At 37.7% G+C, this 18,187-nt stretch overlaps 1 protein-coding gene across 1 annotated transcript; it reads left to right on the forward strand.

The window, feature by feature from the left end:
- Window positions 1–272: 272 nt before the first annotated feature.
- LOC135229396 (olfactory receptor 14A16-like) lies at window positions 273–11,912 on the forward strand. The gene has a single exon (XM_064278995.1). It carries the CDS (start codon window positions 8,791–8,793, stop codon window positions 9,745–9,747), a length of 957 nt encoding a protein of 318 aa, XP_064135065.1. The 5' UTR covers window positions 273–8,790; the 3' UTR covers window positions 9,748–11,912.
- The last annotated feature ends 6,275 nt before the right edge of the window (window positions 11,913–18,187 follow it).

Here is an 18,187-nt window from a genome sequence, read left to right on the forward strand (position 1 = left end):
CGGTAGATCACCAAACAAACAAACACGCAAACGAACAAACAAACCCATTGCCACGCAGCCAAGGATTCTGACTCACAGCGACCCTGCAGGGGAGAGTAGAACTAACTGCCCCACAGAACTTCCAGGCAGCACCTGGTGGATTCGAACTGCCACCTTTCAGGTAGCAGTCAAGCTCTTAACTACTGCGCCACCACTAATAAGTGTTCATCAGTAGGACACAGATTAAACAAATTAGGACACATGCCTGAAAGAGAATGTTGTACTAAAAAAAAGGAGGGGTTGTACATAGCTGGATTTTTACAGATATGCATTGATCTGTGCATTAAAACGGTCTGAAATTATGTGTAAGACATAGTAGATGGTGCTCCTTTGTAAAAAAATATAGCGTATTTTATTGTGATATATTCAATACTACACAATTTACCCTTTTACAGTGAACAATTTAGAGTGTTTTAACATTTTCAGAGAATTGTGTAACCATCACCACTATCTCATTGTGGAACATTTTCATCACTTCTAAAAAACATCCTATACCCATTAATCCGGTCACTCCCCATTTTTCCATCCTCCTTGCTCCTAGTAGGCACCAATCTGGTTTTTTTCTGTACGGACTTGCCTGTTATATACATTTCATTAAAATGGAATTCTTTGGCCTTCTGTGAGTGGCATTTTTCAGCGAGCGTAGTGTTTTCATGACCCATGCATGTTATGTATCAGTACTTTGAGGGACAGAAACTGGGAGATATTAACAAGATACTGTCGATCATTTTGATTTTTAACAATACATACTAAGAAAAAAAAAAAGCTACACAACTGCCCCTTATGTTTCTGGAAACCAAGGAAATGTGTATAACTAAGGGAATATTAACCATTATTCAAAAGCAGGTTAAAAAATACAGCACAAAAACTGGTTATTTTCAGGGATCGAATAAGCTTTAGTAATTAGAAATCTATTAATACATTCACCATTAATTAAAGAAAATTATGCCATCACTAAAGTCAACACTGAATCTTAATAATAATTTAGCTGTTAATAATTTAGCAGTAGGTTTATTGTTAAGTGTGCATGACAGATACTTCCAATAATGACAGAAATAAGGAAAATACACTTGTTAGTCAATATATATTTTGTGTTTGTCTGTAAAGGTAGATATGTGAAATAAATACAGGTTTCGAAAATTGGAAGGGCAAAATTATCTTTATTCTTAGATGATTATCATTGTGTATCTGGAAAACTAAAAATAGCATATTGATATAATAAGGTAATTCAATAAGTGGTTGTTAGAAAAGTTACATAAATAAATGAGTGTTTTGTATATAATTAGATTGGTAATATCTGTGAAATATAATAGAAGAATAGATCCAAAATAGGTGAATAAATTATTTCAATCACTTGTATTAGCACCTAAGAAGAATTGTATAATGCTCCTTTGAAAAATACGTTAAAATACCAGAGTGATGTTAAAAAAAAAAAGTGGTGCTTAAAAAATAGGAAATTGTATCTTGGCTTTTTTCTTTTTTATATACTACAACCCAAATCACAGAAGGAAAGGAAACACATTTTCAAGCAAGCCTCCAAAGCCAGATCATTAAAGAAAAGGGCTAGCATATTTAACTCGATTAAATGAAAACTGTGTGCAAAATATCAGCACAGATAAAATTAAAAAACCTAACTTTTTCGCACTTAAGAAGTATGACAGTAAAAGGAGCTAAATTTCCTAACACACAGGATGTTTAAAGAAAGCAGTAAAATCAATATAAATAGGAAAAACATATGAAAAGATGTCTCACATAAAAATTAAGACTAACGGCTAGTGCACTTTTAAAGCTTGCTCAGGTTTACTGACAAATATATTCACATCGAAAGAATGAGGTGTTATACTTTTCCTTATCACAATGTTAAGGAATGCTGGTCCCAGGTAAAAAGCTAGAATAATCTGTGTCTTTTGAGATTTCCTTGCAGCTCTGGAGATAAATGAGTTAACTCCTGTAACGCCCCTTTCCTTCTGAGGACAGTGTGGTGGTTAATTTGGTTCTATTCCCAGGGTATGTTCTTACTCAACTCAAGGAGAAGTCGTAAAAATAGGGAGGAGGCATAGGCCAGAAATCCATGGTTTAGTCTACTATGCCCTACTATACTGAGATCATGTACTGTGGATGGAGGAACCTGGGTAAGGTCAGACAGTTCTTGTCTGTTTCTGTCTCCTACATCCCTTTTTCAACCCTAATCAAATGTCTTCACTTTTGTATACATTTTCTCATTTTTAAAGTGTGGGTAACAGGTCAGCTGTGAGGCTCCAAAATGATATGAGTAGGTGGGCAAAGTAAGAATGTGTTGAATATTAGCTGTTAGTGTCATCCCCTGGAAGTTCATGAGAAGAGATAGGAGGGGACCCCACAAAACTAGCCCTTTACCAGCTGTTGAACTTTTGTGTATCCTGTGCCCAGTGGTTAAGCCCTGGGCTACTAATGGAAAGATTGGTGGTTTGAATCCACCTAGTGGCTCTGTGGAAGAAAGACCTGGCAATCTGTTCCCAAAACCATTACAGCCTAAAAAATCCTCAGGGAGAGTTCTACTCTCTCACATGTGTTTGCTATGAGTTGAAATAAACTCAGTCACCTTTCAGCAATAGAAAGAATTAAGATATGAGGTCTATTTTAAATAAAGAGAAGCACCGTGCTAAAGAGGAAGGTGAATGTGTCATTTTTGCAAAAGCTGTTTTATGATGACAACCTGGCATACAGCTGAGTGTGTCTGAGTCCACAACGTTGTGTCAGACATTCTAGCACAGCAACTAGAAACCAGAGGTTTGGAGTGAGGCCACCTGTGTTCAAATTCCAGCTTCACCATTGTGTGAAGTGGGGCTAATCCCTTAAACTCTTTACAGGTCCAAGCCTTCAGTGTAATGGGCATGTAATAGATTGCTTTGAGCACAGGTGTAAGTTATGTTAAACACTGCATGGAGAGATCTTAGAACGTGGCCATTGCAGGGTGAGTGGTCAGGATCTCACTTTCCCAATAGTGCGTTTCTCAAACTGTGAATCATCCCTGACTTCTACCAGCATTCCAAAATAAAAATAAGGGGCTTTCTCAGATCCCCTTATTCTTAAGAAAACAAAACAATAGGCTGCTATACTTTGAAGAATCAGAGTTGGGGAATGGGATCCTAGTCAACTATAAGACACTTCCTCACCATGACCCTGGTACCTAGACTCTGGGTTATTTAAAAAGCAAGAAGGGGACCATTCACATGCAAAATTATTTGTGGGCCTAGAGAAATTTTAAGAGGCTTCTCAAAATATAAGAGTCTTTAATTTTATTCTGATAATGATTTGCTCTAGTTGATTTATCTGAATCTGTATATTAGTAAACTCTTCCTTGAGTTGGGTCAAAGACAGTTAAGTATAAGACATAGTTTCAAAACATACAGATTGGGGTCCGTAGTGAGTTCCAGGGAATTCATGATCAAAAAAAAAAAAAGAAATGACCACAAGATAGCATTGAACAACGATCTATTTATTGGTGTCACCCCCTCACCTTGCACTGGCAGACAAATGCAAGGGGCGGTTCCCCACAGCAAGAGGTCTTCCACAGGCAAGTGGGCTGCAGGGAGCTGACTGCCGATGAGTGAGGCAAGAACGTTCTTAAAACCAGTGGCGATTTTTCCTTGTTAGATGGTTTTATTTCATAATTAAAGATAAATGAGAAGTAAAATGGGTTGTCCATCTTCCCTGGGTAAGAACACTGTCATGCAGTAAGACCACCTCCTGCATTTGGCTGCCAATGACAGTATGGTTGTGGCACCAATAAATAGATTGTTGCTCAGTGCTGTCTTGCTGTCACCTCTTGTGGTCTAATAAGCAGAAGGGTTTGCTGTAAGGCTGGGGAACAGGGCACAGGTAGGCTAGGACAAAATGTGTCCCTGTGGGAAAGGGGCAGGGAAGCAAGGCCAGCACAGAGCAGCATATTCTCCCTCCCTCCCAATTTTGTAGCCAAGATGGAAAAATTTACAGCCACACCTCTGTATCTAAAATTTTATTTTAACCTTCATTTCACTTGCAGTCAATCAATAACATGTTGAAACTTTTCATTCATTCTCTTTATCTTGTGTAAGTTATTTTGTGTCTTTTCTTTCCCTTTCATTCTTATTGTGACTACTTATTCCAGGCCATCTTTTAATAACTCATACCTATACTATCAGGATACTATCCTGACTTGTCTCTCTACCTTAAAAATATCTTCCTTGCAAAGGTTACTAAATATGGGGAGCAGTTATCTTTCAGAAAATTCTACCTCTGTTACTCTGTTTTTAGATATGAACCTATTATCCATCCCCTCAACTCTCCTCTCCCTCTTACCCTAGACCAATTTAGGGACCCTTGTTCTACAGAGTGTTCTTCCTACACACCCTTCAGGCTGCCGAGGTTCTGCTTTGTTCACACCATGTTGCCTGGATTAAAAGATCTCTCCACTTTTTCCTTCCAAAATATTTCCCATTTTTCAAGTGTTAATTATTTTATTTCCCATATTTTTTATATGAAATATACCTTAATTCCCTCATCTCTCCTGAAGCACACACTGTACACCCTCATTTGTCCCAATAGACAGCATCTTGCATGTTTATTACAATTTTTTGTTAAGAAAACATGTATTACTTGTTAAGCAATTAAAATGTAAATTCAGAGCATTGTTAAAATAATCAAAACTCAACAAAATTGAAACATAAGGTTTATTCTGAGTAGTTATTCTATATACATATAGGGAAACCATTGTGATTCCGAATAAAAAAAAAAAGCAAACGGTGAGACTTAAAAAAAGAGACTTTTTTTTTTTTAAAAAAAAAAAAAGAGACTTAGGCTAGTTAAAATGAAGCTTATAAGTAGAAGAGGAGGGAGACGAATAGAAGATGAACCATTGTCTAATCCTAACGTGATAGATTGTAAGTTGCCCTCCCTGCTTTTACTGCAATCAGTTGATATCAGGTCACAAGGTGGTCTCTGTCCCTCCACCCACCTGCAACCATTATACCTTTTGAAATTTAAATTAAATAAAACTGGCTTTGGAGAGGAAAAAAAAATTGGGGATGACAGAAGCACCCGGCAAGATTGATTTGGGGTCAGGAATTTTTATGGCTAATATTTGATTTTGTGGGTAGGAAAAAATTGTAAAATCAAAGGAAGATGTCTGTTTCTAATTTTCCTCTCTGACAATTTTAATTTTGAGATAAACAACTGGATCTCCAAAGACAAGTTGAGATTGTTGCTGAGAGCTAATTTTGGCTGAGTGATGATACAGCCAAAGGAGACTTTAAAGACAGAGCCAAAGAAAAGTAAAAGACTTTTTTTTTTTCTGGAGGGGGGACCTAGTTTTAAGAGAAAAACAACATGAAAATTTGGCAGTGAAAAAGACAAAGACATTTGATTAATGGCTAGATGCGATCCATATACCCTTAAGGCACTGGCTCTCAAACTCTAGGGAACATCAAAGTCATTTGTATTTATCTTTTATATTTATTTTGTTTCATCTTATCTAAAAAATATGAACTTGAATAGATGTTTTAATTACTCAACACAATTAAAGCACATCTCACTGGACCCCATGCCAGAGTTTCTGATTCAGCAGATCTAGGGCACATTGAGCCAAGAAAATTTGCCTTTATAACAAGTTCCTAAGTGATGCTGCTCTTGTGGAGCCAGGGGTCACTGGTCTAGGGAACTGGGAGCTGAGGACAGACAATTTTGGTAAGAAGTATAAAGTTATTTGTTGCAAATCCTGAGGTGAGTTCATAGAGAAAATGAATGTATGAAGGGATCACACTGATTTTGGAAAACAGAAGGTCATTTACAGACTTCGTTTTGTTTTTTGTTTGTTAGCTGCTTCACTGGTTTTACAACATAAGTTATCAGTGGGTTTGTGGAGGAGATAGATGAATTGGAAGGTGGTAACAGATATCAAACAATTTTCAGGAAGTTTTGTTAGTGGGTATGAAGTATACGGTGGGAGAAATTATTTATGGGGGAACAGCGTTATGCAGAATTGACTTTGAAGGGTTAGATGAGTTGATTCTGACTCATAACCACCTTATGTACGACAGAAGGAAACACTGCACAGTCCTGCAACACCCTCAGAATTGTTATACTTGAGCCCATTATTGCAGCCACTGTGTTAATTCATCTTCTTGAGATTTCTACTTTTTTGCTGACCCTTTACCAAACATGATGTCCTTCTCTAGGGACCCGTTCCTCCTGATAACATGTCCAAAGTATGTGAGATGAAGTCTCACCATCCTTGCTTCTAAGGACATTCTGGCCGTACTTCTTCCAACATGGATTTGTTCATTCTTCTGGCAGTCCATGATATATTCAGTATTCTTCACCAACACCATGATTCAAATGCATCAGTTTTTCTTAGGTCTTCCTTATTCCTCGTCCAGCTGTTGTATGCATATGAGGCTATTGAAAAATGCCATGGCTTGGGTCAGGCGCACATTAGTCCTCAAAATGACATCTTTGTTTTTAAACACTTTAAAGAGACCTTTTTCTGCAAATTTACCTAATGCAATATGTCGTTTGATTCCTTGACTACTGCTTCTATAGGTTCTAAAACCAAAACCAAACCTGTTGCTGTGAAGGTGATTCCAACTCATAGTGACCCTTACAAATAACATCAACATTTTTGCTGAGCTTTTGAGTATTTACTTGCATAATGGTATTCAAAATGTAGGAAAGAAAGGAAAAAGTGAGATAGCAAACCCTCGGGTGCATAAATTATATCATGATCAAGACAAAAGGCATAACTTCCATATCGATGGTATTAAAAACAAACAAACCATTTGCCATTCAGTTCCCACTCATAGTGACCCTATAGGACAGAGTGGAACTGCTCCAATGGGTTTCCAAGGAGTGGCTGGTAGATTCGAACTGCCTACCTTGTGGTTATCATCCAAACGTTTAATCTCTGTGTCTCCAGGGCCCCATCAGTTGTATAGTTTGAGAAAAGCAAACGTGCATTCATTGAATAGATTAGATTAAGAATCCAAAATACTGGGCAAAATTATGGATATAGTTGGCATGGCCTCATAGTGGGATTCTGCACAGGTTACCTCCCCTGAATGTCACTTATGAATGTATCAATTAAACAGTTATACTAAGACATCAGTGTAGATTCCATTGTACAGTACAGCACTATGGATATATAAAGGAAGGAACAACTCTTCCTCTAAGACAAGTGGAAATGAAGACAAAAATAAGAGAGAAAGAGAGTATATTGGTGGAGAAACAAAGGAAATCTTTACTATTCTTAGCCTCGGAGATGATGGAGTAACCCACTGAGAAAGGAGAGAATGGGAAGAGTGGTGAGAGCTAAGAACAGCTGGGAAGAATGTGCTAGGAGAATAGCAAGGTGAAAAGGAAAGCTGACCAAGCAGTAATGAATAACAACACTTAATAAATGACTCCAAGAAATTTTATTGGCCTAGGTAATTAAGCAGGAAATTTGGCTGAAAACACCTGATTCACTGAACAAGCTCCTAGAAGCCAACAGCAGCAACATTGTGGAATCGGCCTAGAAGACAAACACTTCTAAGACATGTGAAATGAATGTGAGTACTTTTTCTGCACAATTCAAATACTTCAGTTCTACTTTGAAGTGATCAGTAAATTTAGGGACAGGTTTTGATAAAATATAAAATGATAGAGAATAGAGGGTAGTTTTCTGTTGTCCATGTCCCTAATAAATTGCCCAAATATTTCTATCTAAGATATCTCAAATCCTTTCATAAGGTTTGACTCTAAGTGTCAGTGGTTGCTATCTATTTCAGATCATAAAGACAACTTTTTTTAAAGAACATAAAATATAATTGACATACATATATAAAGCAAGTACATGCCAAATATTTTACTTAATTCATTAATGATTGACAGAATTAGATATCCAACTGATTCAGCATCAAAATGAAAATTTCACGTATAAAAGGCCAAACAAGCAAGGCTGAGAAAAATAACAAGTAGGTGCAAAACAGGTCTATCTACAGAGAAAATATGAATTACTCTCCACTAAAACAAAACTAATTTGTATTTCTAAGGACAATAATTTGCACTATTAACAGTTTAATACAACTTTCCCAATTGTAGGATAGCTCAAAGACAAATACAAAGATAACCCAGTGTCCTAGACAGGAAAATCAGTTTTTTCCCTATTTCAGAAGTTTTCACGATTTTTCCTGATACTGGCACAAAGAAGGGAGATGAAATGAGTAGTGAAAATGGTATTAGTTAAGTGTCTTCTTATCAAATAATTATGGTGATAATTTGTATATGCATTATTTAATTGAATCAAAAGAATGATCCAATGATAACGCTTACACAGTAGGTTGAATAAGGGTACTCAAAAAATGTATATGAGATCACAAAGCTTGTAAACAGCTGATCTAAAATTTGTACTCAGGACTGACTGGTCCCAAATTTGTGCACTTTCTCACTACATATTTCAATACAAGGTATATGAAATTCTATTTGAATTAGATGTGGAATATGGGCCTTAATCAACATAGAATGACAAGGTGGATGATTTGGACTTGACTGATAACCATTTTCAGTCATTCAGTTAATGGGATTATTTGTGTTCAATTACCTCCTGAAGACTTGGTGGTGTTACTCTTGTATGGCATGGAATACCTGCACATGTTTCAGAGAAAGTGAACCTGAGAAAGTAGAAGAGTAAACTCCCTTGACTAAATCACAAGTTGTTCATTTTATTTTTTTAGAGTCATTGATTAAACACCCAGAGAAATGAACAACTTCACCTCTGTGACCATGTTCTTCCTAATGGGGTTTTCTGATGTTCGGGAGATCCAGATCTCACATGCTGTGTTGTTTTTGCTGCTATACCTGGCAGCTGTACTGGGGAACGTTCTCATCATCACTCTCACAAGCAAGGATCATCGGCTCCACACCCCTATGTATTTCTTCCTGCAGAACTTGTCCTTTCTGGATCTCTGCCTCATTTCCATCACTGTTCCCAAATCCATCGCAAACTCTCTGGCTAATCACACCACCATCTCATTTCTCGGCTGTGTTTCACAGGTATTTTTCTTCTTCCTCTCAGCCACTACAGAAGTATCTCTACTCACAGTGATGTCTTATGACCGCTACGTTGCCATCTGCCACCCACTGAGGTATGAAGTCATCATGAGCCATGGAGCCTGTGTGCAGATGGCAGCTTCCTCATGGGTCAGTGGAGTTCTCAATGCAATTCTGCACACAGCTTCTACCTTCTCCATACCTGTGTGTGGGTCTCCTGAAGTTCATCAGTTCTTCTGTGATGTTCCACAACTGCTGTCCCTAGCCTGTTCTTATAATACTGTGGAATTAGTAGTCATTGTGCTCAGCCTGGTGTTAGATTTTGGCTGTTTTGTGTTTATTGATATCTCTTACATTCACATCTTCTCCACTGTTCTGAGAATCCCATCCAGAGAAGGCAGGTCTAGAGCTTTCTCCACGTGCTTGCCTCACCTCACTGTTGTGACTCTCTTTCTCTTTTCTGGTTTTTTTGCCTATTTACGACCTTTACCCAAATCTCCATCACCCTTGGATTTGCTGGTGTCGGTATTCTATACTACAGTGCCACCCATCATGAATCCCATCATCTACAGTCTGAGAAATAAGGATATGAAGATGGCATTAAAGAAACTTAAAGAGTGGGCATTGCCCTTCAAATTAGGAGAGTTAATGCCACATATATCATGATCTTTCAATCACTGACAGAATTGTCTGAATAATCTGGTTGCCTAGTCTGAAAATAATATTGGATATTTAAAGTAAGAACTACCATGAAAACTCTTTAAATTGCTATTAATGGGCACTGTCTATTAGTAGATGAAGTGAGTGGAAAAACCAGTAGTTCCATTTATAATTGGGCAGATATATGCTAACCTTGTATTTATCATGTTAATTGAAAAACAAACAATAAACAATTATTTTCCAGTTAGTTCTGACTCTTGGTGACTACATTTGTGGAGAGTACAACTGGGTCCATAAGGTTTTCAAGGCTGTGACCTTTCAGAACCTGATGTCTGGCCTTTCTTCGGAGGCCTCTGGGTGAGTTTAAACATTCGGCCTTTCAATTAGTTGTTGAGGACTTAACCATTTGGTGCAGTGGTTAAGAGCTATATCTGCTAACCAAAATGTTGGCAGTTTGAATCTACTGTTGGCTCCTTAGAAATCCTATGGGGCTGTTCTACTCAGTCTTATATGGTTGTTATGAGTCAGAATCTACTCGGCTGCAATGGGTTTGTACGATTTTTGTTTTTGTTTGTTTGCTGTTTTTTTTTTAAGACTCCTTATAGGGACACTTTTGAATTCGAACAATGCTTCATGACTTCTGGATATTCAACTCACTTATGATCATAACACTATTTCTCTATTCCTGATGTAGTGTTATACTTTCCTGCTCCAGTTATGAGATTACCTTTACTTAGATTTCTTCAGCCTAGTCCACTTTCTCCTGTTAGATGTTTTCTTAATACCATTTCCCTATCTATCGTAGAACTTACCTTAGTTGTAATTTGAGATTTATTTCTCTAAGGCTTTGTTATGTTTTTCTTCATTACACTGTGTGATCCTTGTGGACAGGGGCTGTATCTCTTATGTCTTGCTTAGTGTGTGGCCTAGAATAGAAATAAAGTGAGTATTTATTTAATATATTAATGGACAATATCTACGTCTTTTCCTGGTCCCACAAAACTTTTATTATTTCTTTATCATTAATCTGAGCTTAACCTGGAAACTCTGGTGGTGTAGTGGTTAAGTGCTACGGCTGCTAACCAAGAGGCTGGCAGTTCGAATCCACCAGGCGTTCCTTGGAAACTCTATGGGGCAGTTCTACTCTGTCCTATAAGGTAGCTATGAGTCGGAATCGACTCGATGGCAGTGGGTTTGGTTTTGGTTTTTGAGCTTAATCTATTATCTCTATATTTGTAATGGATTGAGTTCTAATTTATTCCAAAGGTAATGGATTATAATAAGTTCTGTGGTAGTTATGGACCTATGCACATATGTAGTTCACATGATCAGAAACTGTATTTTCCACATGGGCAAATAACTAATGTGTTTGTGCAATATAGAGAGATAAAGCATTTGTGTGATTGAGTGGATATGTATGCATTTTGTAGAAAAAAGTATTTACATGACTGTAAAATACACTGGCTCATGTTCAGGCAGTTGAAATGTACCATATACATGCATGTTGTGTAGCAAATGAACTGACCTCATCCGCTGCGAGAAGCCCCATTTATTCTACTTATATCCCCGCATGTTAGGCTTTTCTCAGTTTCGACTTGAGTGTCTCTTCCATCCAAAACCAAATAAAATTTAATGATGTATTTGTTGACATTATTGGGGATTTGCATTGGCAGAGTACTTTTCCTGGAAACGTGAACATCTTCAATCTTGCATATGGTAGTCAGAATGGTGCAAAAGTTGTGTAAGTCCTAATTTGCAGAACCGTAAATATATTGCCTTACATGGACAAAAGGGACTTTGCTGATGTTATTAAGGTTAAGGACCTTAATATGGAAAATTATCCTGGGTTATCCAGGTGGGAACAACCTAATCCCATAAATTCTTAAAATCAAAGGAACTTTTTCAACAGAAGTCAGAAAACCAGATAGATGGCATTGTGAGAGGAACTTGACCAGCAACTGCTGTCTTTGAAGATTGCAGAAGGTGTCCATGATTCAAAAATACCCATGGCCTCTTGAATCTGAAAACTTTAAGGACACAATTTTTCCAGAAAAGAATGAATCCCATCAAAACCTTGATTTTAGCCCAGTGAGACTCAAGTTGAACTTCTGATCTTCTTTCTATTGGGTCACTATGAGTCGACTGTGACTCAGCAGGAACAGGTTTTTTTTTGTTTTATTCACATATGTAAAAATTATAAATTTATATTTAATTAATATAAATTATAAACTAATTTGTTAAAATAAATTATAAATATTTATATGTTATATATCAGATAGATAATGCAAATATATTTATATGTAAACATATATATATATATATATAAAATCACTAATCATAGGCTGCGTAGAAAAAAATAGCTAGAAGGCTGTGCTCCAAAAATGCTAAAACTGGTTATGCTTCTCAGTGGTGAGATTATGAATAATTTGTATCATCTTTTTGCTTATCTATGATTTCTATTTATCTACAATAAACATTCATTTTTTACATAATCAAAAAAATTTCTGATCTTCTGAACTATAAGATTATAAATTTGTGTTATATTAAACCACTAAATCTGTGGTAACTTCTTACTGCAGCAAAAGAAAAGTAATACACTGCACAAAATTCAGTGCTTCATTATTATGCTATCATATTTGAGCTGCTATGCATTTGATAGAGATAAAAGGAGAAGACAGAAATATTGCTATATTATATCTGAAAATCTCAAAACGCCTATTAACTGTAGAATGGATAAATTTTTGGCATCCCCCAAAAAGTCAACACTACTCAGCAATGGAAATGAAAAATCTACATCTATACAAAAATGGGCATAAGTCTCACAAATATAAAATTGAGAAAAAAAAAAAAAGCAAAGAAGGCTATAAGTTGTAGGATGTCACGTTTCATATAAAGATTAAAAACAGTCTCTATGCTGCCTGAGGTATGGGATAGATTCACCACAGGGCTTGTAAATAAAAAGAGGCATGAAAGGGGCTTCTAAGGTGCAGTATTTTTCTACTTCATGATTTGAATGCTGGTAACATGGATATAGGCAGTTTATAAAAATGCATCCAGCTGTATTCATATAATATGTTCAAGTTTCTACTTGTAATACATAGATTTTTTTTTTTTTACTGTACTTTAGGTGAAGGTTTACAGAACGAACTAGTTTCTCATTAAACAACTAGTACACATATTGTTTTATGACATTGGTTGCCAACCCCACGATGTGTCAACACTCTCCCTTTCTTGAACTTGGGTTTCCTGTTACCAGCTTTCCTGTTCCTTCCTGCCTTGACGTCCTTGCCCCTGGGCTGGTGTGCCCATTTAGTCTCATTTTGTTTTATGGGCCTGTCTAATCTTTGGCCGAAGGATGAACCTCAGCAGTGACTTCATTACTGAACTGAAAGGATGTCCTGGGGCCATATTCTTGGTTTTTTTTTTTTCCCAGTCTCTGTCAGAACAGTAAGTCTGTTTTTTTTGTTTGCTTGTGAGTCAGAATTTTGTTCTCCATTTTCCCCCAGCTCTGTCTGGGTGTGATCCTTGTCAGAGCAATTGGTGGTGGTAGCCAGTCACCATCTATACTCATTCTGGTATAGGATGTAGTACCTTGGTCCATTAGACATTTGGGCTAATCTTTCCCTTGTGTCTTTGGTTTTCTTCATTCCCCCTTTCTCCAGATGGAGTGAGACCAATGCAGTATCTTAGATGGCCGCTCGCAAGCTTTTAAGATACCAGGTGCTACTGACCAAAGTAGAATGTAGAACATTTTCTTTATAAACTACGTTATGCCAACTGAGCTAGATGTTCCCTGAGACCATGGTCACCACAGCCCTTTGTCCAGAAATTCGGTCCCTCAGGAAGTTTGGATGTGTCTATGGAGCTTCCATGACCTTGCCCTGAACAAGTTGTGTGACTTCCCTAGTATTGTGTACTGTCTCACCCTTCACAAAAGTTACCACTTATTTATTGTCCATTTAATGTTTTTCCATCACCACCCTTCCCCTTCCTTGTAACCATCAAAGGTTGTTTCTTTTTTGTGTATAAACCTTTTCATGAATTAAAAAAAAAATTATTGCACTTTAGCTGAAGATTATAGAGCAAACAAGTTTCCCATTAAACAATTAATTCTCATATTGTTTTTTGACATTGGTTGCCAACCCCATGACATGCCAACACTCTCCGCTTCTTGACCTTGGGCTCATCATTTCTAGCTTTCTATCCCCTCCTACCTTCTTTACTTTGTCCCTGGGCTGGTGAGCCCATTTAGTCTCATTTTGTTTTATGGGCCTGTCTAATTTTTAGCTGAAGGTTGAATCACAGGAGTGACTCCATTACCGAGCTATAGGGGTGTCTGGGGGCCATACTCTCAATGTTTCTTCAGTCTCTGTCAGACCAGTAAATCTGGTCCTTTTAAAAATTTTACGAGTTATAATTTTGTTCTACATTTTTCTCCAGATCTGTCCAGGACCCTCGAATGTGATCCTGTCAGAGCAGTCAATGGTGGTAACTGGGCACCATCTAGTTGTACTGGACTCAGTCTTGTGGAGGCTGTAGTAGTTGTGTTCCATTAGTCCTTTAGATTAATCTTTCCCTTGTGTCTTTGGTTTTGTTTTTTCTCTCTTTCTCTGGAGAGATTGAGACCAGTGGAGTATCTTAGATGGCAGCTCACGAGCTTTTAAGGCCCCAGACGTTGCTGACCAAAATAAAATGTAGGACATTTTTGTTTATAAACTATGTTATGCCAGTTGAGCTAGATGTTCAAGGAGACCATGGTTCCACATCCCTCTGCCCAACAATTTGGGTAATGAATAAGGAAGACCGAAGAAGAGTTGACGCCTTTGAATTGTGGTGTTGGCGAAGAATATTGAATATACCATGGACTGCCAAAAGAACGAACAAATCTATCTTAGAAGAAGTACAACCAGAATGCTCCTTAGAAGCAAGGATGGCGAGTCTGCATCTTACATACTTTGGACATGTTGTCAGGAGGGATGAGTCCCTGGAGAAGGAAATCATGCTTGGCAAAGTACAGGGTCTGTGGAAAAGAGCAAGGCCCTCAATGAGGTGGATTGACACAGTGGCTACAACAATGAGCTCAAGCATAACAACGATTGTAAGGATGGCACAGGACTGGGCAGCGTTTCGTTCTGTTGTGCATAGAGTCACTACGAGTCAGAACTGACTCAATACACCTAACAACAACAACATATCCCTCATGAACACAGATGCAAAAATCCTCAGCAAAATTCTAGCCAATAGAATTCAACAACATATCAAAAAAATAATTCACCATAATCAAGTGGGATTCATACCAGGTATGCAGGGATGGTTCATTACTTGAAAAAAAAAAATTAATGTAATCCATCACATAAACAAAACAAAAGATAAGAATCACATGATTCTATCAATTGATGCAGAAAAGGCATTTGACAAAGTTCAACACTCATTCATGATAAAAACTCTCAGCAAAATAGGAATAGAAGGAAAATTCCTCAACATAATAAAGGGCATTTATGCAAAGGCAACAGCCAACATTACACTAAATGGAGAGAGCCTGAAAGCATTCCCCTTGAGACTGGGAACCAGAAAAGGATGCCCTTTATCACCGCTCTTATTCAACATTGTGCTGGAAGTCCTAGCCAGAGCAATTAGGCAAGACAAAGTAATAAAGGGCATCCAGATTGGCAAGGAAGAAGTAAAATTATCTCTATTTGCAGACGACACGATCTTATACACAGAAAACCCTAAGGAATCCTCCAGAAAACTACTGAAACTAATAGAAGAGTTCAGCAGAGTATCGGGATACAAGATAAACATACAAAAATCAGTTGGATTCCTCTACACTAACAAAAAGAACATCAAAGAGGAAATCACCAAATCAATACCATTTACTGCAGCCCACAGGAAGATAAAATACTTAGGAATAAATCTTACCGGAGATGTAAAACACATACAAAGAAAACTACAATACACTTCTGCAAGAAACCAAAAAGACCTACATAAGTGGGAAAACATACCTTGATCGTGGATAGGAAGGCTTAACATTATAAAAATGTCTGTTCTACCAAAAGCGATCTATACATTTGATGCAATTCCGACCCAAATTCCAATGACATTCTTTAATGAGATGGAGAAACAAATCATCAACTTCATATGGAAGGGAAAGAGGCCCCAGATAAGTAAAGCCTTGCTGAAAAAGAAGAACAAAGTGGGAGGCCTTACTCTACCTGATTTTAGAACCTATTATACCATCGCAGCAGTCAAAACAGCCTGGTACTGTTACAACAACTGATACGTAGACCAATGGAACAGAATTGAGAATCCAGACATAAATCCATCCACATACAAGCAGTGGATATTTGACAAAGGCCCCAAAACAGTTAAATGGGGAAAAGACAGTCATTTTAACAAATGGTGCTGGCATAACTGAATATACATCTGCAAAAAGATGAAACAAGACCCATACCTCACTCCATGCACAAAAAACTAACTCAAAATGGATCAAAGACTTAAATATAAAATCTAAAACCATAAAGATCATGGAAGAAAAAATAGGGACAATGTTAGGAGCCCTAATACATGACATAAACAGCATACAAATCATTATTAACAACGCAGAAGAAAAACTAGATAACTGTGAGCTCATAAAAATCAAACGCCTATGCTCATCCAAATACTTCACCAAAAGAGTAAAAAGATTACCTACAGACTGGGAAAAAGTTTTTAGCTATGACATTTCTGGTCAGCGCCTGTTCTCTAAAATCTACATGATACTGCAAAAACTCAACTGCAAAAATACAAATAACCCAATTAAAAAATGGGCAAAAGATATGAACAGACACTTCACTAATGAGGACATTCAGGTAGCCAACAGATAGATGAGGAAATGTTCATGATCATTAGCCAGTGGAGAAATGCAAATCAAAACTACAAGGAGATTCCATCTCAGTCCAACAAGGCTGGCATTAATCAAAAAAACACAAAACAGTAAATGTTGGAGAGGCTGTGGAGAGATTGGAAAACTTATACACTGATGTTGGGAATGGAAAATGGTACAACCACTTTGGAAATCATTTGGCACTTTCTTAAAAAGCTAGAAATAGGATTACCTTATGATCCAGCAATCCCACTCCTTGGAATATATTCTGGAGAAATAAGGGCCTTTACAGGAACAGATATATGCACACCCATGTTCATTGCAGCACTGTGTACAATAGCAAAAAGATGTAAGCAATCAAGGTGCCCAACAATGGATGAATGCATTAATAAATTATGGTATATTCATGTAATGGAATACTACATATCAATAAAGAACAGTGATGAATCTGTGAAACACTTCATAACATGGAGGAATCTGGAAGGCATTATGCTGAGTGAAATTAGTCAGATGCAAAAGGACAAATATTGTATAAGACCACCAGTATAAGAACTCAAGAAATAGTTTAAACAGAAAAGAAAATATTCTTTGATGGTTATGAGACGGGGGAGGGAGGGAGGATAGGAGAGCGGTATTCACTAATTAGATAGTAGATAAGAGCTACTTTAGGTGGCGGGAAAGATAACACACAATACAGACAAGGTCAGCATAACTGGACTAAACCAAAAGCAAAGAAGTTACCTGAATAAACGGAATGCTTCAAAGGCCAGCGCACCAGAGGTGAGGGTTTGGGGACCATGGTTTCAGAGGACATATAAGTCAATTGGCATATAAAATCTATTAAGAAAACATTCTGCTTCGCACCTTGAAGACAGGAGTCTGGGGTCTTAAATGCTAGCAAGCGTCCATCTAAGATGCATCAATTGGTCTCAACCCACCTGGATCAAAGGAGAATGAAGAACACCAAGTAATCACGAGCCCAAAAGATAGAAAGGGCCACATAAACCAGAGTCTACATCAGCCTGAGACCAGAGGAAGTAGATGGTTTCCAGCTACAACTGATGCTGCCCTGACAGGGAACACAACAGAGAACCTCTGAGGGAGCAGGGAAGCAGTGGGATGCAGACCCCAAATTCTCGTAAAAAGACCACACTTAATGGTCTGACTGAGAGTAGAAGGACCCCGGTGGTCATGGCCCCCAGACCTTCTATTGGCCCAGGATAAGAACCATTCCCAAAGCCAACTCTTCAGACAGGGATTGGACTGGACAATGGGTTGGAGAGGGATGCTGGTGAGGAGTGAGCTTCTTGGATCAGGTGGACACTGGAGACTATGTTGGCATCTCCTGCCTGGAGGGGAGATGAGAGGGTAGAGATGGTTAGATTCTGGCAAAATAAACAAAAAAAAAGAGAGAGTGGAGGGAGGGAGCAGGTTGTCTCATTAGTGGGCGAGCAATTGGGTATATGTGGCAAGTTTTTGTTTGAGAGACTGACTTGATTTGTAAACTTTCACTTAAAGCACAATAAAATTAAAAAAAAAAAATGGAGAAAAAAAAAAAACACTAGAGAGCCCAAAATGAATTGA

This window comes from Loxodonta africana, unplaced genomic scaffold (genome assembly GCF_030014295.1).
Source record: "Loxodonta africana isolate mLoxAfr1 unplaced genomic scaffold, mLoxAfr1.hap2 scaffold_29, whole genome shotgun sequence".
Taxonomy (NCBI): Eukaryota; Metazoa; Chordata; class Mammalia; order Proboscidea; family Elephantidae; genus Loxodonta; species Loxodonta africana.

Bases quoted from the DNA above. Each gene is read 5' to 3' on its own strand.
- LOC135229396 (XM_064278995.1), top strand. From the start codon at position 8,791: ATGAACAACTTCACCTCTGTGACCATGTTCTTCCTAATGGGGTTTTCT.